At 40.6% G+C, this 25,576-nt stretch overlaps 1 protein-coding gene across 8 annotated transcripts in view; it reads right to left on the bottom strand.

The window, feature by feature from the left end:
- Window positions 1–25,576, bottom strand: part of DAB1 (DAB adaptor protein 1) — a 405,590-nt gene that overhangs the window by 269,291 nt on the left and 110,723 nt on the right. For 6 of the 8 annotated variants that reach the window (XM_073233995.1, XM_073234000.1, XM_073233999.1 and 3 more), the window contains exon 2: window positions 8,280–8,482. In XM_073233995.1, coding sequence (XP_073090096.1) covers window positions 8,280–8,346 — 67 coding nt within the window. In that variant the 5' untranslated portion in view covers window positions 8,347–8,482. Of the gene's footprint in view, window positions 1–8,279; window positions 8,483–21,644; window positions 21,731–24,528; window positions 24,637–25,576 lie in introns of those variants that run through there. The other 2 variants (XM_073233994.1, XM_073233996.1) reach the window with 2 other exon arrangements.

Below are 25,576 nucleotides of genomic sequence, written 5' to 3' on the forward strand. Positions count from 1 at the left end.
AAATCACTTTCCTCCACACTCCATGATAATCAATACAAACAAATATTTACTGAGTACCTACCATCTTCTGGGTACTATGCTAGGAACTTATAGCTAATGGCACAGACAAAAAATAAGCAGGAAATCATAGGCAAAATGTGGTAAGTGTGATGATTAAAACAAGTACAGGATGCTAGGGAACCCCTCACCAATCCATTCATATGAGTCTTAGTCATATTTCATTCACTCACTCACTTATTCATGAAACAAACACTGCTGCATTCCTACATCTTTCAACATAGTGCTCAGTGGTAGATGTGAAGTAGTTAATAAGATAGACACGGTCATGCTATCACAGAACTCCCAGCCCAGCGAGTGATAAAAAAGGAATAAAAAGATTACTAAAAATAATGTATTATGATGGGAAAAAATGAGGTGTCTGAAGGCACACAAAACAGTCATGACCCACAGTAGGGGGTCATGTGCATGGGTTGCAATGGGTCACCAAAGCATTTCTGGGGAAAGTAATATCTAACTTGAAACTAAACGGTAAGTGGAGTTAGCTTTGAAAAGAATAAAGGAAAATGTATTCCTGGGAGAAGAAAAAACATTTGTAAAACCTGAAATGTAAAAAAATACCATGGTAGAATCAGGGAACTGAAATTAATCCAGCCAAGCCACAGAGTGGAGTGCTGTTATGGAATAGTGAGGAGAGATGTGACCTGACAGGTAAGAAGGGGTCAGACAAGCCAGGGCCTCTCTGAACCTGCCATAATCAGAGTAGACTTCACCCGGAGGGCAGCAGGAGCTGCACACTGAAGAGTCTGAAGCAGAGGTGGACCTGGTCAGATCGTCACCTTGGTGAGCAGTACTGAGAAAAGCTGGCAGATGGCTAATGCTGACAACTTGAAGACCACTTAGGAGAGGGCTAGGATGATGCAGAAGCCTGGGAAAGGTAGCCTGAATGATATTCAGGAGAGACACAGTGAGGAGAGGAGAATGAATGGCTTCGAGAGATATTTAGGAAATCACAGGGGCTAATAACCAGTGGTCAATTTATTGATGGCATTAGTAAGCTCAAGATGTCAAGAATGCTGGCCCAATCAAATGGTTGCTGAGTTTTGAAGGATGACCAGGAGTTGGCCAAGGGGACAGATAGGTTGAGAAACATGGTCCAAGTACAGGGAACAGTATACACAAAAGTCACAGAGGTGTGTCCTGGGACCTGAAGCTCCATATGGCTCAGGGTAGGAGGAGGCAAAGTGATAGAAAAGGAGGCAGAGACCAGATCTCAGAGGGCTTGCTTGCTGTGTGGTCGTGTGCCGTGTGATGCTGGGGTTATAAAATAAGTTCAAGGGGGCACAGGAGGGGTAAAGGAAGGTTTGACGACAGCCTAACTTCTCTTGAGGGAACCAGTCAGAATGATGCCCTGAACTACGTCACCAGTGAAACCTGAAACGGGTGTATCTTCAGGGAATGCCTACCGTGAATGAGGTGTCCTGTAATACATTCTAGAACATGTACCCACAGAAAGCATAGAGAAGTCTCTCTCCACCACATGTCACTGGATCTGACAGTCAGCCTTACTGTAAAGAACTGGACTTCCTGACCCAAACCAGATTCTCTCCCTCCCAAACTCTGCATCCCAAGATCTTTAAGGACCAACCTCAGAGAAATTTATGTCATCTTGTAATTAGAGCCCTGATGTTGAATTTCCAAAGCCCACAAATCACAGGGTCAGTAGAGAACAATTAGTTCAACAATACCGCAAACACTGCCAAGACTGAATGTGCCATAAGTTTACATGATGTGGCTAATCTGCTTCCATGCCCCCCCTCAAGAAAAGGGTGCAGCCTCTCATGTTTTCACATTCCCCAGCTCCACAGCGTACGTTCAGGGCAGACCGCACAGACTTTCATCGGGCAGGCCTTAGGCTTCCCAGCTCTTTCAGACAAGCCCCATGACCTGGGGCGAGTCGTTTAATCTGTCTGAATATTATTTTCTTATGTGTCCCATGAGATGATGTAAGATTTGATCTTATTAGGGGCAATTTAGTGAAAATGACCAGCATGTAGGAGGCACACAATAAATGATGGCTATTAGTGTTTGTAGCTTGACAGTATGGTCCATTTGCCTTTGTATTTCCTGTTCACCTTCTCATTTATTCTTAGAACACACATCCATTTGAAGATGGACAGGTCTTTTTTCTCACGGGCTGACTGCTCCACATACCTCTGGAGCAAAGGGTACCTTCTACCTTTCTTATATTCTACAGTCCTAAGAGAAGCGCTTCCTCTCGGCACTGATAAGAGGGGCTGAGAGGACAGGACAAGTCTCTTTATCTTGAAATCTATATACACAGAATTATGTTAGGTACGTTATAATTTTGCCTCGTGTAATATTCACTCAACACTTTGAGGTAGATATTTTACCCCCATTTTATAGATGAAGCAGCTAAGGCTCAGAAAGATTAAATAGCTATCCTAGCCTGAGCCATGCAAGCAGAAAACACGCTGAGCCTTGTCTCAAAGTTAGGTTTATCTGATTTGAAAGCATGAGCTCTTCCAGTAGTCTTCAGTGTAAAGAGGAAGCATGCGCCAAGAAGTTAATCCTATGAAGGTAAACTGCTTGGAGTCTACTGAGCTGAAGCAGCATCCACTGGGAAGTCACACCTGGGTGACAGCCCTGGCTTTGCCACTGGCCAGCTGAATGACCGGGTGCAAGTCAGTCTCCTTTTGAAAACTGTGAGAAAGAGGCTCTGACTAGCCCTCAAATACTAATTCATTATAACCTTTCATGTACTTTAACTTCCAGAGAACTTATTCATGTTTCAGTGTACACTGACTTTCAGAGTATTATGTTTATTAAGATACAAATTCACTTGCTTTCCATTAGGAAAGCAGTAAGTTTTAATAGGAATTTTTAATGTGATAAACATGCAACACTTTAATGAATAAATACAAATTTAGAGTAAAAATAAAACATTAATTTTATGAATAGTAATAGACTAAGAATAAATAAAAGTAGCAAAATAGGGAAGAAAATATTTTTTCAGGGAGGGATGAGACCTATAAAAATAAGAAGGTATCTAGAGGTAGAAGTTCTTCAATTCCATACTGACTAGAGTGAGAATCTTCTTTCTAGGTGCTCTGTCACTGTCATAACACTGAGCTCCAGCAGAGCTCATGGTGGGGACTGGATAAATGTTTGCAGACAAAAAAATTAATTAATTGATGCCTATTCCATGTTTCAAATTTGGCTAAGTAAATAAAACTTCTACATCATTTGGTGACTCAGGAAACTGAAGATCCAAAACGGGTGTGGCTTGAGAGAGTGTTGTGACGGGGAGAGGCTGGCCTGAGGGATGAGCCCAGATCCAGTATCTCGGCTGACCCAGGCTGCCTCCTCTGCAGGACCAGAGCAGTAGAGAGATGAAATAGCAGCTCTGTACCATAGGCCTGATAAAAAGATTTTTTTAAAAATTAACCCCCCAGGGGCCTTAGGACACATTATCCCATTATCCAATGGGATAATGAATCTGACAGCACCTTATAAGCTCCTAAGTGGGAAACCCGTGTTAACAGAGGTTATTTTCCAGGGTAATTGGCCAGCTGTGGGATTAGGACACTGAGTATGGCATTATTGAAGCCATTCCTTAACCAAAATTAAACAGAATGTTCTAAGAAACCTACCAAAAGTTCACACATCTACTAAGGCACACAGACAGGGTTCAAACTCAGTTTGACATGGTTCCAAAGCTGAGGTTATCTCTTGTGACCCCTGGATTTCTCCTGGATCCCCTCATAGTCTTGATTCCTGGAGCCAAATCTTTCTGAGAAGAAATTACTAAGGCAGCATTTTGTTTTTGTTGGTTTGCTAACTAGTGATCTTGGCGTGTAGCTCTAATGTAAATATAAGGAAAGTAAGTTTATTTCCAGGTATCTCTAGAAAATCAGGAGATAATTCTTATCTGATCTCAGAAGGAAAAGAGCAGAAAAGCTAATACTGACCAAGCTGCTGCCATTCAGCAGATCCCAAACTGACCCTTTGCCCATGAAATCTCCCTCACCCTTCTGATGACATATTATTCACACACACATGCACACACACACTTAAGGCTCAAAGAAGCTAAATAACCCATTTCTGGTTAAAGAGCAGATAAGGAGAAGAGCTGGAATTAAAAACCAGGTCCATCCAGCTCTGAAGTTAGTGTTCTTTCCTTTACACTAAGCTGCCAGACAGCACTAACTAAAAAACTCCAGGCACCGCTTCCAGAAATATCTGCATCTGCTCATCCTGGGACCCATTCCTCTAGCTCAATCTTCTCCTGGGTGGCCTAATGTCAGGATTAAAAGTAGCAGAAACTGGGTCAACTGTTCTCCCCCTTTGATGGCAGGTAACAAACCAAAAACATACATCTTCTTCCTCTGGTCCTCCATCAAATTCCACTCCTGGAATAGGCAGCATGTGACAGGCCGCATGTGTAGTGACACAATCCAACACAAATGAAATGAAGAAAACAACTTTATTTCTCACTACTTTCATTCCTTCCTTATTTGAATTGTGAATACTCTAGTTACATATCATAAACTCATTTTATGGTGAAATATGCCCCTGTGTGATTTGTGTTTGAAATCATCTGACTTGCTTTCAACAGTCTGCTTTTAGCATTCTGGGTTAAGGATGGGAGTGATAGGTTTATAAGAAATTGTAAAAGGCCTCTTAACCTTCTTAATGTCATTCTCACTCACAGTAGATGAGCCACATTGTCAGGTATTCCTTTTTAGCAAATGAAATGGTATTCCTTTTTAGCAAATAAAGTATCAGCCCCAGGAACCAGCTAAATCTTGCCAAGGGGAAAAATCTCTTCTAGACTGTAATCTCATGTAGTAATATGGAAAAGGTACTTAAAATACAATGTCAAATAACAAAGCAGGATATAAAACTGTATGCATGTTATCATCTCAAGCACAGATCATCCTGAAAAGTGAGTCCAAAAGGAAGTAACTTAGAATGTTAATAGTTATTTTTGATTTATGGGATTATGCATGCTTTCTTTTTCTTGTCTAATTTTCAGTAGTAAGTATATATAGCTTTTAAAAAGTCAAATGAAATAACTAAAAAAAGAGAATTTTTTTTCTAGAAAGAAGCCTAAACATTATTGTTTCCTTACCACCAAAATCATTATTTGAGATTATAAACTTTCACTAATACCAGGCACAAAGATTGTTCTAGAAAGTAGAATTATATACCAATCTTGCTGATGAATAAAGGTATCAAAATCCTAAGTAAAATATCAAATCACATCAACATATAGAAATACATTATCAACAACTAATGATTTACATCAGAAATGAAGATTAGAAGATGTATCAGTGAAATCTATCACAACATAAATTAAGAGGAAAAACATGTATAATCATTGAAATTAATATAAAAAAAGCATGATAAAATTAGATGTGTAAATTCAAGATTCAAAAAATACTTCCTAGAAATTATAAATGAAGGGGAACTAATAAAGAATCTTTAGTAAAAATTTAAATACCAAGTAGGTAATTTAGAAGCATTTCTATGAATTAAAGAACAAGTTAAGGATACCTACTATTACTAAATATTCTACTGAGAGACCTAGCTAATGCATTAAGACAAGAAAAAAAAATACTTAAGGATTGGACAGAATGACAAAAACTTCCTTATGAGGTTAAATATTACCTCCATTAAAAAAAAATCAAAGAGGAGTGGAGAAAGTGTTAGCAAAAAAGCTTAGTAACAACAAGAGTTCAGATCAGTACGTAAACTGTATTTCCTTTTAAAGTTCTACTTATTTTAGCCCAGTTAGCAATATTTGTTTAATGGAATACTTAGTATACCACAGTAAAAATTAAAGAATAAGAAATAAACTGATCTGTTACTAGTGTATTTTCTTTTCCTTTGCAGTGTACACGAGTGCTTTCACGGTGCCTTGGTCCAGGAAAGTATATCAAGAATAATGGTTATTTATCACTCCTGCATAACTACGAACACTTGTAAAATCTTGCTCTGGAACAAATCAGCTATATACTTTCTAAGCACTTCAGCTCTTAAATAGGATAAGAGAAATCAAAATAACGATGATGATGATGAAAAAGAGGAGGAGGAAGGGGTAGAAATAGAAGAAGAGAAACAGAAAAGGAGAGAGAGAAGAGAAATGGAGACTCTGACCGGGAAGGAAAGGGATGAGATGAAGTACGGAGAGCAGGAGGAGGGGAAATGGAAGAAAGAAAAATAGGAAGAACACAGATAAACCATTGAGCCTTTAATATATACCAAGGACTATACTGTTTTATTTGCCATATTTCAATTATTCTTCAAAATAAACCTTGATATATATCCTCATTTTAGAGAAGAGGAAACTGAGGCTCAGAGAGTTTAGGCAATGTCCTAAAGTCACATAGTTAGGAAGTGACATAGCTAGAATTTTAACCAAGGTCTGCCTGTCCGGACTCCATGGTATTAGCCCCTCACTGGAGGATACTCTTTGCCTATGTATTGTGCTGATTTTAGAATTTCTTAGGACATGAAGATGACGAAGTTCTAAAAAAAGGTCACCTTCACACTCCCATTCCAAATCGTCAACTAAGCCAAGGTTCTAAAATCCTAAATCCTCTCTTTAAAATGCTTCTGGTTTTGCACGTTAAAATTAAGAATGAAAAGATATTTTAGTAAGATATAATTTTTAATGCATTAAACATTCAACAACACAAGTTTAGTGGAAAGGTTAAATTTGAAGCAAAAATACAACTTGCCAGTTTAACTGAAAAAGCACTTGAATTCTAGTATATATTGGGCTCTGCAATCTCTTTTTTTCGCCATGCGATGGTTCTCCTAAGACCTGTTCTCTCATCCACTTGCTTTCCTTCTATTATTCTTAAACCATGATGCATAAAAAGAAAGGTTTGCATTAAGTTTTAGGGAATAAAATAGACTGCTTCCAAAATATGTTTTGTGTCAAATAAACATCCAAAGCAAAATTTATAGTCCTTCCTGGATTTTTGGCTGTCCAAGAGCTGCATATGTATTATATTTATGTCCCTTGCTTCCTCCTATAGAGTGTCAGACAAACACTATCACAAAACATGACTGGGCAGGCAAAGCGATGTCTCAAACAAATCACTGCCTACACAATGCAACCAAGGGCACCGTGGTTTGCAAGCCACATTGACAGATTTCAGGACCTGAAAGAGAGTTCTATTAATCCTCTTCCATGCAACTGAGAAGACAAGGGAAGGAAAGGGCTGAAACCACAGGGAGAAAACACACACGCACAGACACACACACACACACACACACACAGAGCAAGGAGTTGCTTACATGTAATTACAACAGGGGGCCAAATATACTGAAAGGCATATCATAAAGCCACAGCACCAAATTCTCCAGAAAACATGAATGGGATAGAATTATTTTATTATCACATTATGCCTGCCAGTCTTCATTAACAGGTATCTTTGTGCCTTCTCTGGGTCAAGTATTTTCTAAGTGTTAGGAATTAAAGGGTGAGCAAAAGGTCCAATTCTGAAGGAATGTATAATATAATTGACAAACAAAAACACAGGAAATGTTTAATAAAATGAGATACTAACAAAGTGCTACTGCAGAAAAACAAAGCTACTAACCCAGTTTGGAATGTAAGGAACCACCACCTCGCAACACCACTGGGAGGTCACACTAAGGCCAAGCATGAAAAATAAGTAGGAGTCAGTCTCAAAAAAAGTGGAGAGCAACTAAATGATTTCAGGATGAATTGACAGTCCAGTGGTTCTCAAAGTCTGGTCTCTGAAGCAAGAGCAGCAACAGATCTGGGTTACCAACTTATAAATGCAGTCTTGGGCCCCCCTCCAGACCTACCAAACCAAAACTCTGGGGATGAGACTCAGCAATCTGCGCTTCAACAAGCTTTCCCAGCAATCTTGACGCTGCTGGAGTTTGAGAACTACCGGTACCTGTGAAGTGCAATCGACAGAATGCCTGGAGGGTAAACAGGTTTGGATGGGGGTGGGACTTAGGAAGACATGTTGCTGGAGGGATGGGTAGAAGGTGTATCAAGAAGGCCTTTATATGTTATGAAAATAACATATTCCCCTGGGGAATAATAGAGAGTCATTAAAATATATACTATGAATATAAAAAACACCAAAAAATGCTAGTGAGTATTAACATGTATATGCACTCACAAAGATAGTACTAAAAATCATCCCAGAGATAAAAAAAAAGACTGCACAGCTAAACAGCCATGAAGAAAGGAACAAATTCAGCCCTACCTTTCTTTCTGGAGTCTTTCTTGGTGCTGGTTTTCACAGCTACTTGAAGTTCTGTCTCAGTTGACATCCTACTAAATCCTTAGTCCACTTCACACAGATCCCGGGCCTCGGCCAGGCTCATCGAGGACTCCTCTCCCAGGGAACGACTCCTTCCCTCAGAAACAACACCCCGAGCTGCACATTTCACTCACTCCTTTCCAGTGCTGCAAAACAAGCAAAGAGAATATTCTGAATCATCACTTTTGAAGTTAAACAGAAATTAAGGAGAAAAGATGAACCGTCAAACATAGCAAGGAAAATCTCGATCTCATGTATGAACTCCTCGCATGATTTCACCAAGCCATTGACAGGGTTTATAGCAAAGGAAGCCAGAAGACTACCTGCAAAACTAGGTACCTCACTTAAAACAGATGTTTAAACCTCTGCATTTTCCAGAGGGCAAAACCCAACTCTTTGTTTTCTCTGTTTCTTATTTTCAAGCACTAGATGCCACCCAGGAAACAGAGCAAAGGCATATTTCCTAAGCAGCCCCGTGGAGACATTTCCAACAGTAGGGCACCCATCCATCAGCCAAGCTTGATCAGAGCCTTGGCAGCTAAAGCAGATCATAGGCAGGTGACCTGTGGTCTGTCCCTCACCAGCAGGCATCGGAGGGGACATGGAGTTGACATACAATTGGGCTCCAAGGGTAAGGTGACAAATGGGGCTGAGATACTTTCCAGCAAGCCAATTTTTATGTCAGCTTTCCCCCCAGCTATATGAGCAGACAAGCATTTAATGTGAGGAGAAACAGAAAAGAAGCAGGCGGACAAACATTTCATTCATTCTTTCTTTAATAAATATGCATTGCACATTGCTAGGTACTATTAAGTTCAGACACTGTGCTGGGAAGAGAACATAATGATAATAATGATAATACAACCACTTCAATTACAGCTAGTATTTACTATGCACTTACTATACACTATGCCCTCAGCTACTGCTCCATATACATTATCTCATTCGCTTTCATTTAAATTGAATGAACATATTCCCTATGTCAAGTCAACAGTCTTTCCTAGTGACTTTCTGACACTTATATTGGAGAGTTCAGTTAAAAATAAACATATCTCTAGTTATCCATTTTTTAAGAATATTAAGATAAAGCTCCTGGAAATGGAGCTGTAAACTGTGTAGCCAATTCTTAGCTCATCCACAGATCCAGAACTGTTTGATCTAAATAGGCCAACCCTGAATAACAGTTTCCGCTCAAAAACAATAGTGATCCAAATCTCTTAATTGTGACAATTAACGATGGATTAACTAGAAGGTCTAATATAAAGGCCACATAAAAGTGTAGTAAGACAATAATGAAGAAATCCTCAACTTATCCAAATATATACTCGGTCTGTTTATTTCTGGACAAGCTATTATTTTAAATAGAACACTGGCCCTAAATAGAGGTGCTTGAACTAGGGAATCTAAAGCTATAAACAAGGAAAAGGGAAAATTCTCTCCCTAGAATAGGGTCTATGAAATGACATGTAGAAAATAGGAACTTTTCCTGCCACTTTTGTCTCATCTATCTGCACCATCATATAGGCCCTTCAAAAGACGACATTCAATGGCAGCTTAGAAAGTTACAAAACTTGGTCATATACGGACATGATTATTTTTATTAACAATACTTATTTCATTGGCACAATGAAATAAGAACCTACTATGGGCTAGGTGCAAATGCTGGCTCATTCACGTCAACAGACATGTAAGCATGCAATCACACTGGCCAAGAGTATGGATTCCTGACCCCTGTCCTCAAAGCAGCTCAGCCTAGCAGAGGCATCGGTCATGTGAGGGACTGCCATACATATGACCAGAACTAAAACAGATAAATACCAGGCATCCTGGGGCACAAAGGAGCAAGTATTCACGTTTGCTTGGAAGAATCAATAAAGCTTCACAGAGGAGAAGCCCTACGCTGGGGGATCTTAAAGGATGATGCTTCAGTCAAGTGGATGATAAGGGAAAGACCCATGTTTACTCAATACATACATGTTTAGCCAATAATTAAAAGTTGCTTCACGTGGAAGGACCAGCATATGCAAAGGCATGAAACCTTGAAATAATAGCCAAACGAGCAGAGAGGTGATACACTGTCTCATCTTCCCAACTTTTCTTGTCCTTTTACATTTAATGGGCTTTCTTCTCAAATCTTCCTTGACATTCTACTGACCCATCTAGGTTCAGTTCAAAGGTATCTCAGACAGAAAGATGTTCCGATCCTCTATTAAGTAGAATCTCTCCCTATATAACGATCTGCTTTTTGGCTAACTTCATAGTTTCAGCCATTTATAAGCAATTTGATATTGAAGAAATAACTCATCTCTTTGCCTCCAATTCTCTATCTGCGCAGTGGTTAACAGCACCAACATCATGGTGCCCCAGTGGAAATCCAGTGAGATCGCAGGTGTCACACGCTTGGAAGAGGATCTGGCATACCTCTTGGAAAGCATTTAATAAGTATAAGGCACTAACAGTTTCCCGTTTTAATTGCTCAAAATAACATGGCTGGTATGTGACCACAAGTCCATATTATCCTCCCATTACTGAGGCAGAAATCAAGGCAAGTTAAGTCTGCTTTCTGAAGACAAACTGTATGGAGTGATAGAATCTAAGGTATTTCCATCCTGCATGCTGGTCTTATACACAGTAGGTACCTAATCCATAAACACTGAAATAAGAAGAAATGCATAGATATTATACAATTTCAAGCACTCTCAAAATTCAGTGTATTAAACTGGACTGGATTGGGGCCACTTTCTTGCCTTCAACTTTATGAACCACAACACAGCACCTCTCCCTATTCTGTGGGTATCTCCCACAATACTTGTTACACAAAATTTGATTGTGTTCAAGTGTTACAAGCATTACTTGCAAATGTCTAAAGTACAGCCCTATATCAATAATGAGAGGAAACCAGCATCATTCAAATAAAAATGAAAATAAGGAAGCTGCAGTACAGGAAGAACATACTGTGGCCCAGACCCTGTCATCCCCTTTAATTTTCCAAAAGCCAGAGGTTGAGCAAATGCTGTGAAATAACTCCAAATTATTTAGGAAATTCGTTTCTTTGTAATTAAGGAGATTAAAGTCCTCCAGGGCCAGAAACCATGTGACAACTCAAATAATTTTTCCCCCATAAAAGCTGTGAAACCCTATCAGTTAAATTCAGGCTCGCCTAGAATTTTGAAATGCTTCAATAATGTTTCTTTGCTCCACACAATCTGCAGTAATTTAATATTCCTGAAGTGTGTCAGGTTTTTTATAATGAGCTCTTCAAATCTAAATGTGAATTATGTAACATTCCACTACAGACATTCTGTCTGGTGAAGGGCTTCTGAATGTAAAGTCCCATGTTCAGTGATTGGTGGAGGGTGGGTAGGGGGGCAAAAACACCAAACACAGCAAGTAGGCCTTTTTCTTTTTTGAATAAAGCACAGAGGTTTGAGCAGCCACAACAAGATAAACACATATTAAAACACCTACTATTACACAAATTTGTATTCTCTCTCCCCCCACACCTACCCCCCCCCTCTTTGTATGATCCCACAGTAGAATAGCTAATGTTTATGAGGGCTCATTATCTGCCAGGTACTACACTATCAACTCATGTATCATCTTATTCCATCTTTCAACCACTGGCAGAGTTACATATCATTATTATCTTCATTTAACAAATGAAGAAAGTGAGGCAGAAGCCAGTTGAGGAGCTCGTCCATGGTTGCACGGTTCGTAAGTACTATAGCAGGGCAGGGAACCTACTATTCTTCTCCCAACGTCACTCAAAACACTCCCCAATGCCCATTAGCTGGTGAATGGATAAACGAAGGTGGTATATCTATACAACAAAATATTATTCAGCCATAAAAAGGAATGAATTATATGATGCATACTACAATGTGGATGAACCTTGGAAATACCATGCTAAGAGAAGTTAGACACAAAAGGTCCCATATTATATGATTCCATTTATATGAAATATCCAAAATAGATATGTCCATAGAATTAGAAAGCAGATCAATGGTTATCAAGCACTGAGGGGAAATGGGGAAGTAGGGAGTGACTGCTCAACAGTTACAGGGTCTCCTTTGGGGGTGATGAAAATATTTTGGAACTGGATAGAGGTGATGGTTGCACAACATCTTGAATATAGTTAAGTACCACAGATTTGCACACATTAAAATGGTTAATTTTATGTGAATTTCACCTGAATTTAAAAAACAAAAAGCGGGTCTCAGATCTTGATTTAAGCCTTTATGGTACACCAAGAGGACAGCAAATTCTAAAAGGACAACCCAGCCTTAAAAAGCAAACGAAGAGGTAGTCTTCCCAGAGCCAGGACTTTGTGTTGGTGAGGCAGCAACTGCATGGATTAAAAACTGCAAGCCACCACCTCGATGTTTTGTGACTTGGGGTATCTTAATCAGCTTCATCCCAACTATGTGCAGTGAAAACAGGCCATTTATCAACAGTACGGATGAAGAACCTGCTTCCTCATCAGTGAAATGGGAAGACCACGAACAAATTCACAAGAGTTGGAAGATCAGTGGGATCTGGGCACTTAAAAAAGGAGGACACATAAATCTGCCTATCTTTACAAAAAGAGATGTGGGGCAACCAGACAGGAATGTAATGAAGTTGTTTTTCTACATGGTGAGGTCCTGGGTGGTGGTGACTGGGCATAAGGATATGGCAGAGGCTGATAATTCTCAGGGTATATACTGTTTTGCATAATTTCTACATTGGTAAGTATATACTTTTTCTACATACCTGAAAAAGTAAAATTGAGTTAACAGGGATGGGAAGTCTGGGGAAAGCTAAAACGAGAAGTGGATTGAAATAAATTAATCCAACTGTATTTTAAATGAGCATGATAAACACAACCCCTGGCGGGGTCGGGCAGAAAGAACTAATCCAAGTCATTTATGAACACAGAATTTGACTGTTTACACTTAGTAGTCTTGGGCAGTGTTGGGATAGAAGGGGCTGAAAACACACCTTATACTCAGTTTAGTTGGCTTTTTTTGTAGTGTTACAGGCAAAGCAATTACGAAGCTATTTTAGGTGTATTATTGGACTGAACAAAGGAGTAAATGCTTTGAAGTTCTTCATGTGCATGCACACATGTGTTTACATGCATATATTTCATAGCTCTGCCCAGTGAATGAATCTAGGGCAAAGATACCCCCATTACAGTGTGATACCTAATACCTAGATTTTGTGGTTTACTACCATTACTCAGTAAAAGGAACCTAGGGTTCTTGGACAAATGGGTGATTCCAGAGCTGGGGCAAGGCAGGTACAAGATGAGCCCGAAATACCTTGTTATTCCAGAAAAGGATGAAGTGCTCACAATAAACACAGGCAAATGATGGGGGGCATATCATGCAGATACCTAAGCTCTCTTGGGGGAGCTCTCGCTGGCGTAATCTGGGAAAACTGGAACACCATTGTAATTTAAGGATGGAAGTAAATAATAAACCACTGAAAAAATAGGAATCCATGAGTCCTGCAGATAACAGACACATAAATAGGGGAAGAAGAGCAGGTTGTCTTGCTTAGAGAACGGGCACCCTCTGGTAAACACAGACGGGAGCGCTGGAGTATAAAATCAACACTGTTGAGCCGGCAGAGTAAAGCTTGGTCAGGCGGGAACCAACAATAAATGCTGTATCTAGGGAAAATTTCTGAGGAGAAGCAAGACAGTCGCAAGTCTCAAAGCATCTTCTCACTTACTGTGTATAGTGGCAAGGGGAAAATTTGTGATTATACAATGGAGAAACTGAACAGCACCTCAATTAGGTTACGAAAATGAACCTTCACAAAGAGAGGCCGACGGATAGCACGTGATTCCCTGAGAAGAGCACATCACTCTCATTTAGAATCCTGGCCAGGAATCTCATCAGATGACCCATTTAAAAGTGGGGGGAAAGGACTGTATTCTTCAACACTATACTAATGAGAGGCAAAGGCTGTGGAAATATTTCAGATTTAAGGGAACTAAACAGATATGACAACTAAATGCAATACTTGCACAGGATCCTGAGAGAAAATAAATGCTACAAAGAAAATTACTGAACTGACAAATTTGAATATGAATGCCAAATTAGGTAAAAACATAATGTCCATGTTAAATTTATTTAATTTGGTAACTTTCCTATGGCTATGTAAGAGAATATACCTAGTCTTCAGGGATACACACCAAATATTTAGGAATAAAGGGTTAAGACATGTGAAACTTATTTGCAAATGTTTCAGAAAAAAAGTCATATATGTATACACACATACATGTATGTGTGCACACATATGCATATCCATAGAGAGAGAGAGAATATACAAATGATAAAGCAAATGAGAAAATATATTAGAAATAAGTTAAGCTGAGTAAAGGGCCCAGGGTAGTATTTTTGTGTATTATTCTTCTTTTTCCTATAATTTGAGATTTCCAATTTGAAAAAATTAAAAAACAAAAACAAAAACAAAACCTCAGACCTTAGCACTCTGAGGTATGACAAAGCCAATTCTGGCCTCACTTTTCTTTCAACTTCAGACCCGTTCCAGCTCCCTTGATGGCATGCTTTCTAATTCCCATGGTTAGCTGAGATTAAAATTAATTTATGGCTGTCAGTTCTTATTATAGATTCCAGCTTCACCCAGTATCTGCTTGGACTGCCTGACTTGGCAGAGTCTCCGGACCCAGGTTGTTTTGAGTAGGTCTCTTTCTTCCTAAGCTCTGAACTTCCTCTCCAGACCACGCCTCCATGCTAGGAATTTGCCCACTAGGACTTTCATCTATCCGCCCCAGAGATCATTGCATTGCAAACTTCTTTAATTACTTAGCAAAAGTCAGCCTTTCTTCTATCATCTCCTTCTCCATCCTGGGTCTAGAACTTTAACCTGTCCAACCTTTTTCTCTTTTCTAAATATGTCAAGGGCTACCTTGGTCTGATCTACCAATTTGGAAAATGCCTAAAACTCACTCATTCTGCACATTTTTTCTTTGCAGGAACAAGAAAATAGGAAAGAGTGAGGTTTTGTTGAAACCAACAGTAACATTTATTAAAAGCTGCTGGAGATGTTAGCAGTATAAGTAGGAACTTTAGCACAACGATATTCAAAGATACTACACATCTCTCTATTGATTATCACCATCCTCAGAGCATATGTAGAACCATCATTTGCTTTGACCAAATCCTTTGATAAAAGTAATACATTGTTACAACATTTCCTTTAAAACTCTAAGTTCACAAAATTGATAGATAAACAACCCCACTGGAGGCCTGATCAAAGCTGTTTTGCCACAACTGTGTGGGTCAAGAAAGGGGAGGAAAAAAATCAGAGGTAAGAGCCATCTCTTCGCCTGAGACCTCATCTTCATTATGTTGCTTGTTGGTAATGTTTACCTGATATCATAAAAATAAATAAAAAGAATTTCAGCTTACAAAGAACTTTACAGAAAGCCATTCTCTTTATAAACAGGATAAAATTAATGAGTGAGGAAAACTGGAGGGGGAAAAAGAATTAGAAACAAAGGTGAAGGAAACAGAAATAGAACACTAAAAATACCTGTACAGTTACATAAGATAGGCTATAAATTTGTCAACGAGATTCCAAAGCAAAGAAGGAAATATGATGAGTTACAGGATCCACAAAGTCCATGTTCAAATTGTGCATTTTCTATTCCTTTGAACCAGCAATGGAGAACAAAAAGGACCTCTAGGCGTTCATAAAACCAGCACTGTGTGGTATCCTGGATGAAAGTATCAGCACTGTCTGTACAAAAAAATGCAACAGTCAATGCCCCTTAACTTAGGCTGAGAACATACATTTAAAGCATAATTATTAGTAGTAATACTTTTAAATAGGGTCAAACAATGTGACCCAAATAATTTTAAATTCTCTATGAACAAAACATGTTTTCTTTTTGTAAATAAATTAAAAAATAAATAAGTGTAATCTTGCTATATAAGTAGCTGGTGGTCTGGCTTTTCCAGGGTAAAATCTAGAATTAAACTATTTAAACAATTTATCAGTTTACTCATCTACGAAATGGGATGATGCTGGATACAACTCATGGGGTTAAGTGTATGGCAATAAATGAAACATCATGAAAGAACTTTTGGAAAAGTAAAATGCTGTATTCCAGAAGGCAGGCACTTATTATTTAGGCATCAGTCAACCTTCAGCAAGGTGATAAGAGGGACAAAATGTGTTTCTTTAATCAAACTCAAAGCTAACAAGTCAGAACCAGGTTTCAGCTATGTTAAAGGAATTTATGTGACAGCAAAAAAGACATACTTAGGAACATTTCATTTAACTAATGGATCATACAGTTTCATTAAGTATTTACTGTACCATGAAAATTCATTACATAAACTGAGTATCAGAAAAAACAAGTGTATAAACCTAAAATAATTCCATTAGTGTTTTCAACACTTGAAGTTCCACTTCTACCCAACCTTCCAAAATCCTCACCTCTAATTTCACAAAAATATATGAGCAGATGGTAGAACCTGAAGCAGTAAACAGTCCAAGGGGCTGGGTTGGAATCCTCCCCGACTCTACCCAACTGCTTAGTAATTATAGGCACTTAAACTATGTAAGCACTCTGAGCCTCAATTTTATCTATAAAATGGGGAGTCAATAAGTCCCAAGTCTTCAAACCAGGGAGCATGCAACCCAGGGAGTGTTTTAAGAAAATCAAATGGCATGAAGAAAACAGACTCTGCACTATCTACTTAGAGTTATTTTCGTCTGAGAAAGTAGGAAATAATTTATGACTTTGATATGCACATTAATAGCTGCACATGTATGTAAATACTTATAAAAATTCATACACAGGTGTGGGGCATGGAATTCAACAAAATGATCCATTAATGGGGGGGGTGACAACTGCCAGGTGACAGGCAGCTTCCCCAGGGGTTTAACAGGGGAACGACTGACACAGTTAGGGCTCTTCCTAAATGATGCAAACCCAGGAATCAGCAGGGACATGAAGCCAGCAATGCTGGGGACAGAGAGGCCAACTGGGAGACCACTGCATCAGTGCAGCTATTAAGTTTAAAAGCTTACTCTCTTCAATTTTCCTTTTCAAAGATGTCCTAGACAATGAATCTTCAGGAAACAAAAAATGAAATAGTAAACATGCCCTACTCCTTCAGCATACCACTATTAAATCACAGGCTGTCTAAATCAAATCAACGTCTCTAAATCAATCAATTAATCAATTAAATCAACCTACATTTCCTAAGCACCTACTCTGCACCTACACAGCAGACCCCCTGCTACACGCTGGACAGAAATGACTCAAGGCCTGCTGGCTGCTACCCCCTCCCAAGGGCAGGGACTGGCCTCAGGTGGCCTTCAAAGCTGTTCCCCTACACTTCTCCTAAAGGGGCTCCTCCCTCATGGGCTTTCTAGCCATGATGCTCACTTGAACCCCTTTAGCCATGAGAAGGTGAGGCTCGGTGCTCATTTGCTCTTCATGACTGATCCTCTAAGTCCCCATTCCCTCCACAACATGTTTGAGTAACTTGGGAATCATTGCTATTCCCTGGGGTCAGACAAGAAGAAAAGACAAGTATTTAATTAGACCTTCCCGGTGAAGGTAATTTTAAATAAACAAATGCTGCATTTGGCTGCTTCACCTGCTGATTTACCTAAAACATACACTAACATTATTTACTCTCCTTTCCACAAGCTGCATTTCATTATCTTACAAGTTGACAATGGGAAAGAGAACAACATAGGCCAACATCTGTAAGTGACAAGTCAGGAAAGTGTGCAACAGGTGTCCCCAAGCTGCCTGGTTTTGAGAGTAGCTCTGGGCGGGCGCTCATCCCGAAGCGGCCCACCTTGCAGAAGCTGGATCACAACGGCCCTAGGTCGTTCCTCCCGCAACAGTCCTTCCCGCTGGTCCCGCCAAGGGCCTCTGCCAACACACCTCCCTCTCACATGCCCAGAGAGCCAAGAATGGGTGGCATGCCTTCGCCAGCCGCTGACGCCACTGACATCCTAGCTCCATTCTGCTCGCTCTTCTCAACCACTGGATTTTTTACCACCTTTCTTTTGAAAAATAATAATAATAAAAAAAGGCCCATCATCTTCCTTTGCTTCGTTAATGACTTGCGAGTCCAGTCTCGATCACTGTAAGATGGGATACACGGATGGCTCGGATTTTCTCCACAAAAGGATCTGCGCTTGACAGGAAGCAACCCAGTTTCCACAATTATCTATCTCCCTGACAAAAAGCACGCACAACAGTGATAACGGTGGGGATGTGTTTGGCTAAAGCCATAAATGGGGATGGATGCTCTGACAAAGGAGCTTTTTTTGGTTTGTTTCCTGATTTGTAAATATATTCATTTGAACCTTCTCACAGAAACATAAAAATTCAGTCACCCTTGGCAAATACTAAGGAACTCACCAACATGGAAAGCTGCTTCCTCTCCATGGAACTCCCTGCTCACTGTTACACCAGCAAAGCCCTTCAAGTATCAGTTCAAGTACCCCTCCAGGGAGAAGGCTCACCTGCCCACGTGCCAATCCCTGAGCCTTGGCACACCAGCCTCTCATGACAAGTGAGGCGGAGGTTCCCAAACTCTGACCCACACTGGAATCACCAGAGGAGCTGGAAAAAACTACTGATGTTTGTCTCCCACCCTGGGATTCTTATTTAACTAGTCTGAGGGGCAGCCTAGGCATTGGAAGTCATAATTCCCCAGGTGATTCAAATATGCTGCAAAGTTTGGGAAGCCCAGGCATAACGGTTAAGAGAAATCACATGTGCCTTCAGGACCATGACCCCACTCTCTCCCAAGTCCCATAGGGTCAGGCCAGTATCGAACAACCGAGCCTGAATCCATTCACTGCAAAATGCAAGGATACAAACCAGATTTGGTGAGTTTACTAAATGACGTAATCTATATAAAATGCTCATCAGATAGTGTAGTAAGTGCTGGTGGTAGGCAAGAAACTGTCCCCCTCCCCGCCCAGCCTGCAAAGATGTTCATGTTCTAATTATTGGAATATAGGAATAATATTGGAATATTATTGATTTAGATGAGTTAGATAAAGAGAATTTGGACTTTTAAACTAATGAGGTTTGATTGAGATTTGAGGTTTAGAACTGATGAGATCATAGAGACATCTTGCATTTGGGCCAGATGTGAATTTTGGAGGCCAGGGGGTATAGACTGTGATAGAACAGTGGCCCCCACAGATGTCCACTCCCCTATCTGAGCACTAGCTGACTGCACTGAGAGTTGATTCCTGCCCCAGGGACAATTCCTTGGCTGCCCAGCAACCACAGCTTGTCCTGGCAGGAAGAGTTAATCCAACTGGACATATGAGGAGATAGGCATATTTTCTGTCTCAAGAATTTGAACTCACTGAAACAGACTCTGCCCAGTGGTAATGGGACCAGCACTGGAAAGATGCACAGGGAGAAGCCAGGAGGCAGCAATGGGATGACTGAGCACAAGTTAGCAAAAGTGAAGACTGGCAGAAGTCACAAGTAGAGACAAAACATATAATTAGGGAGAGAGATCATTTTCAGTAGAAGTAGACACTGAGAGTACCCAATGGCAGGGGTCAACAGAGCTCAACCAAGTCTTGTGCAATGGGGACAAGATAACCTAGTCCCTGAGAGATACCCAGGCTTCTTCCTGGGAAACTATACCACCTCTGTGAGCCCAGGCTGGAGGGCTATTCTGAGACTCCAGAGAAATGCTTCCCTGCTGCTCTTGGCCATGCATAGCCAGCCCTCCTTATTGGGTGAGACTGTAACAAATAGCCTGAGGCTCATGCTGGTGAACCTATCTCTCCTCTCATCTGAACTCTTAAATCCATCACTATTCATATCTTGTAGTTGGCACAGACGTAAAAACCCGAACATCACAGTCTCACAGACCCCCCCTTGGGTTTTCAAATCCGGGCTCCGCTAACTCCCAGCTCTATAACTTGTGGTAAGTCTCTTGAAGTCTTTGAGCTTCAGTTTCTACCTCTATGAAGCTGGGAAATTGGTCCCTTACCTCTAATGGTTGCTGAGAAGAATAAATAAGATAATATATGCAAATTGCCTGGTAATACAGGAGGTATTCATTACATATTGTTGGCCTTCTCTTCCCTCTATTGCATTTGCATGTAATTCTTGAGAAGGAAAGGGGATAAATTTCTGATAGTTCTTTCCTATACTATATACCTATTGCTTTTCCAATATATACCTGTCAAATGAATCAGGAAACAATTACCAAAAACGATTTCTGCTTTGATATGAATCTGATATGTTAACTTAACCTGACCTTCAGGTTTCAGTCCAGCACACTTTCCAAACTCAGCTCCGTTCTTCCCCCCCACAGCAAACACATGCTACAGCATACCAGGTCAGTCACAGACCCCCGAGGTCTATGGTCATCCACTGCTACACTTCCTCACCTAGTCAACCTCAGCCCCTGCTTTGAGGTCCCTTCAGGAAACAGATAACAATCAAAATAGGCTTATTCCAGAAGCATTAATAAAGGCATTATTTACACAAGGGTGGAGTGTGCTGAAGGGAAACCTCAAAGGACTCTGCAATATCCCAGTGACAGAATAGCAGAACCATTACCTCCCCTAGAGTTGACGTGGTAGGAGAGGGAGGGGTGACCAGAATCAGGAGGGAACCCTGTAGAGAAAGCTGCCTTAAAGGGAGGAGTGACCTTCAGTCTAGGATACAGCAAGTCCACGACCAGGAGAAAGCCTAAAAGCAGATCAAAGCACATAGACTTCACCCTCCTCCCTCCCATCTTTGAGCTCCTGCCGGAACTCAGCATTGGCTAATCCTGAGCAGAGGACAAGGGGCCAGGAAGCCCATGCATGCAGTCCACACAGGCCAGCCCTCTGGAGTGAGGAGAAAAGGGCAAACACCGAAGAGCCAGCTCAAGGTCCAAGCGATCACCCTCCACGAAAGACTCTCTGTCACAGCCCGCCTCCTTCAGAATCCCTAAGGAACTCTCTGACTACACATCTCCTTGTGACAGAGCAAAGCAAAGAAGGAGAAAAGCAGAAAGAAAAACAGAATTATACTTGTGAGAACCAACTGTGTGCCACATTCTGTGCTGGGCACTGTGCACGCCTCAACTCATTAATCCTTACAATGTGGGAAGCATTATTATCTCGATTTTGTAGTAGGGGAAACTGAGGCACAGAAATGCTGAACTATTAAGCCCCAGGTCCCATTTCTAGGGTTGCCCCAGACCTAGGATCTAAGTGCATCTGACTCCAAATACCACATTGCTTCCATTAAGCCACCCTGTCTTACATCAATTGCCATTTTTTAAACTTTACCTGTATTTGGCCCACGATGAGCACGAAGGCCCCCTGAGGGGGAAGACGGTCTTCCGTGTCTCCTGCACCTCCTTGTGCTCCTGCGCTAATGAGATGCAAGAAAGTCGCACATACAGCAGAGTAAATAAAACCACAAGATTTTTGAAATCTCCATAATCCTATTTTCCCTCAGTTTAAAAATAACCTGTTTTGCCAAATATTCAGAAACTTCTTTTCTCTCTCTAAACAGATTCTTGTGTGTGTGGTTTTTTTTAAACACATCTCATACTGGGATTCACAACTCATCACTCCCACAAGAAATACCCTCAGGCTCCTTGTCTATTCAGGCAAGTGCTTGGTAAATTTGGAAAACAGTTTAGATTAACTTCTGCCTGCCAAGTGTGAGGATTCTGAGTAGCCTTCTCTTACACAAAGTTTTAAAAGAAATATAATGTTTGTTTCCTTAAGCATACCCAAACACATTTTTTTTTCAATGGACTCTTTGGTCTTCATTACCACTAATAAAAACAATAAAATGATTAATAATACAACTATGGCAGTTCAGTTTATTTGATGTTATGTGTGTATAATATTAACTGACAAGTATTTCTGAAAGCCCTTAAGTGCCTTTCTCACATTTCATCATCAACTCCTTTTGTCTTCTCTGCAGGGTAGCAAAGGTGAGCTGGTGTGAGCTCCATGTGGGGCCAAGGCCTGAGGCCCCAACAACTCCTTCCTCCATTTCACACTTGCCTCCCATTTTCATTTTTAATGGTAAAACAAGAAGCCAGTTAGAACATAGCAGTAATGAAAAGAAAGGATCTCTAACTTTTTTAGGAGGGTGCCCTTGACTATGCACGCATTTGCCATTTCTTTTCTAACAACTGTCACAATTTGTCCATGTATTTTCCTTTTCGCACACTCACTTTATCTTCATGACAGCTCATTAAGTAGGTTGGCTGCCCCTATTTCCCATGGCTGGTAAGAAGGGAGGGGTCACAGCTTTCCCAGCTAGGAAGTGAATCCATGTCTTCTGGATTCCAAGCTCTTTTTTCATACCTTGCAAATACCTGACTCCTGGGTCTATATTATGCTTCCTCATAGGTTATCAGCTCTAAGGTTAGAATTAATACCATGGGGACAATGAGCAGGGGGCTCAGGTGGGATGACAGCGAGAGGGGCAGAGACTGGTCCTAGACATTAACTGGCCCCTATTCTCCCCTCTCAACCTCAGCTGGTAAGAGCACACCTCCCTCCCCATCTGCTGAATCCAGACCACACCTCCCTCCCCATCTGCTGAATCCAGACCATATTTCCTTCCCCATCTGCTAAATCCAGACCACATCTCTTTCCCGTCTGCTGAATCTTTACAACTTTGCCTAGCCTAGCCACCTGGGCCAAGGCCTGTGGGGCCACCTCAATAATGAATCCTTTTCCATCTTTGGAGAGAAGTTTAGCCTTTGGTCATTTAAATTCACAGTATAAATTAGGAGTATTCTTTAGAGAAAAAAGATCAAGAAAAGATAACAGAATTAATACTAAATGGCTTTCAAGAGCCAAAGTGGTAAGTGAATTACTCCAGATTTTTAATTGGGTTATTTCTAAAGAGTGAGCCTGTCTTGATTAGGTCCCCATTAACCGGCAGTTTTCAGAAAGCAAACAGCTAGTCCTGCAAATAGTCATTCACTTGTTATTTGTGATTCTTTAGGTATAACCAGCTAATATCTAACTAAGGAGTAAGAGATACATGATCAGAAGCATGAAAAGATCTTTTCCCTCAGGAATTCCATGGATAAACACCCACCCCCACAACAAAAAAAATTCACAGAGTTTAGAAAAGGAGTATATGAAGTAGTTCTTTGAAATGTTTTGTGAAAGCTATGAATCCCTTCCCCAAGCTCAAGTCAAGATCTTAAGATGTAAGGTGGGGATTTAAAAAAATTCAAAAGTGAAATGTAAAACCAATATAGTTTAAAAGCACAATTTAAAAACTATCAATATGATATACAATGACTTGTCATCTCCTAACTTATCCCATCATTTTGTTGGCACATTGCCACAAAATCACAATAAAAGAGGACGTCACTTATAATAATAATAGGATTCTACAGATAAAAAGTACTTTCATATCTTTGCACCCAAATAAAATTCTCTTAATACCCCTGGAGAAAGACAAAGTAGGAATCTTGATCTTCATTTTAAAGATTGGAAACTAAGGCTCTGAGAAGAAGGGTGACTTCCCCAGAGCTCTGGTACAAGTAAGTGGCTGCATCCAAGTTAAGATCGAAGGCTTCTAGCCTGGAGTTTTAAAGGTAGAAAGGACCTTGAATGTCATCTAGACCAATGGCCTAGAATTTTCATTTGACAGATGAGGAAATGTGTCAGAGATCAGATGGTTTGCCCCAAGTCGCCCAACTAGAAAATCACAGAGAACAATTAGCTAGGTCACCAGATTCCTAATCCACTTCTGACACCACTATGGTCCAATGCATATATCATTCATCAGTCATACAAAGCATTTCCATATGATTTCATATTATTAGACAATGTCTGATATCATTCACTTTAATAGGACCCCTGCTCCAAGAATAAGTTTTTGGAACACTTCAAAAAGCATAAAAGAGATCTTTGAAAGAAATAAAGGAAGTAAGACTTCTGCCCACACTGTAGGAGGAGCCCTTCGTTCGGAACATGATTTACCAAAACTCAGTTTCAGAGAGTCACATTCTAAAAAGCATTTTTCCTAGAACTTCAGGCACAAGCGAGAAAGAGCTCAGAAAGCATCTCTCCTACCCAGGGGAAATAGCCTCTGCATGCTAAAAGCAAACAAAACCCAACAACCTGAGCAAATTAATTTCTAATAAAGAGCTCTACTCAGAGATAAAATAATTAAATGTTACATTACCCATGTGATCATGTAAAGCACGGCTCTTGGAGACAGCTGTCCTGAGCCTTGTAGGAGCTCAGAGTTAACCCACAAAGGAGGAAGGACAAAGTTCACAGCTGGGATCACAATTAAGGAGTCTCAGTGATTGCCAAAGGAGTTTGGCCAGGTGCAATCACATGGGTAGAGGAGGTTCATGTCCTGCTGTGAGCACCATTCCAGGCAAGGACCATTCAAACACAGGCCCCCTCCATTCCAAACACATTTCTTTATCCAGTCCATCAACACATAGTTTAATTTACTGACAGCAGCATGTTTGCCATGCATAGTCCAGTGCAGGGAGTGCAGCCCGCGTCTTGGTGGAGGAAGGCAGACAGTAACAAATGAGTAAGTCAAGCACAACATGTCAGATGTGGGAAGAGCTATGCAGTGAAAAGGGTGGGGAGGGAATAAGAAGTGCTGGGAAGGGACACATTTTTTTTCAGTGAATAGTCAAGGAAGGCCTTCTTAAGATGACACTGGTGCAAAAATGCATGCCTAAAATTCCTGAGACAGAAATGAGTGTGTTCAAAGGGCAGTGGGGAGGCTAGTGTGAACAGGAGGGGAGAAGGAGAAAGAAGGTGAGGAGGAGACCCAGAGGGGGAGGCCAGAGCCAGGCTGTGGGGGGAGAGTGCAACAGGCCTTTGCTCTTAAGGAGGCTACAGTCTAGTCATAAGCAGTTCTGCTAGGAAGGCTTGGCTTTTCAGGATGGACATGACTGCTCACTAGCTCTGTGACCAGGGAAACTTCTGTGAGGCTCCATTCCCTCATTTGTAAAATAAGAATAAAAATTGTCGTATCTCTCAGACTAATCCTGCTCTTTTGCCATCTTTCAAGATGATTTCAAAATGCTTGACTCCCGTGGGTCCTCTCTTCCTGCACGCAACCACCTGGGTTTAATTTACCACCTCCAAGCCACAGATAAGAAACGGGACACAGGGAGCCAGGTTCTTGCTAAAGAAAATATAAGTAGTGCCAGAACAAGGATTTGAACACAGGTCTCTGTGACTTCAAAAGCGGTGGTACTGAG

This window comes from Manis javanica, chromosome 4, assembly GCF_040802235.1.
Source record: "Manis javanica isolate MJ-LG chromosome 4, MJ_LKY, whole genome shotgun sequence".
Classification (NCBI taxonomy): domain Eukaryota; kingdom Metazoa; phylum Chordata; class Mammalia; order Pholidota; family Manidae; genus Manis; species Manis javanica.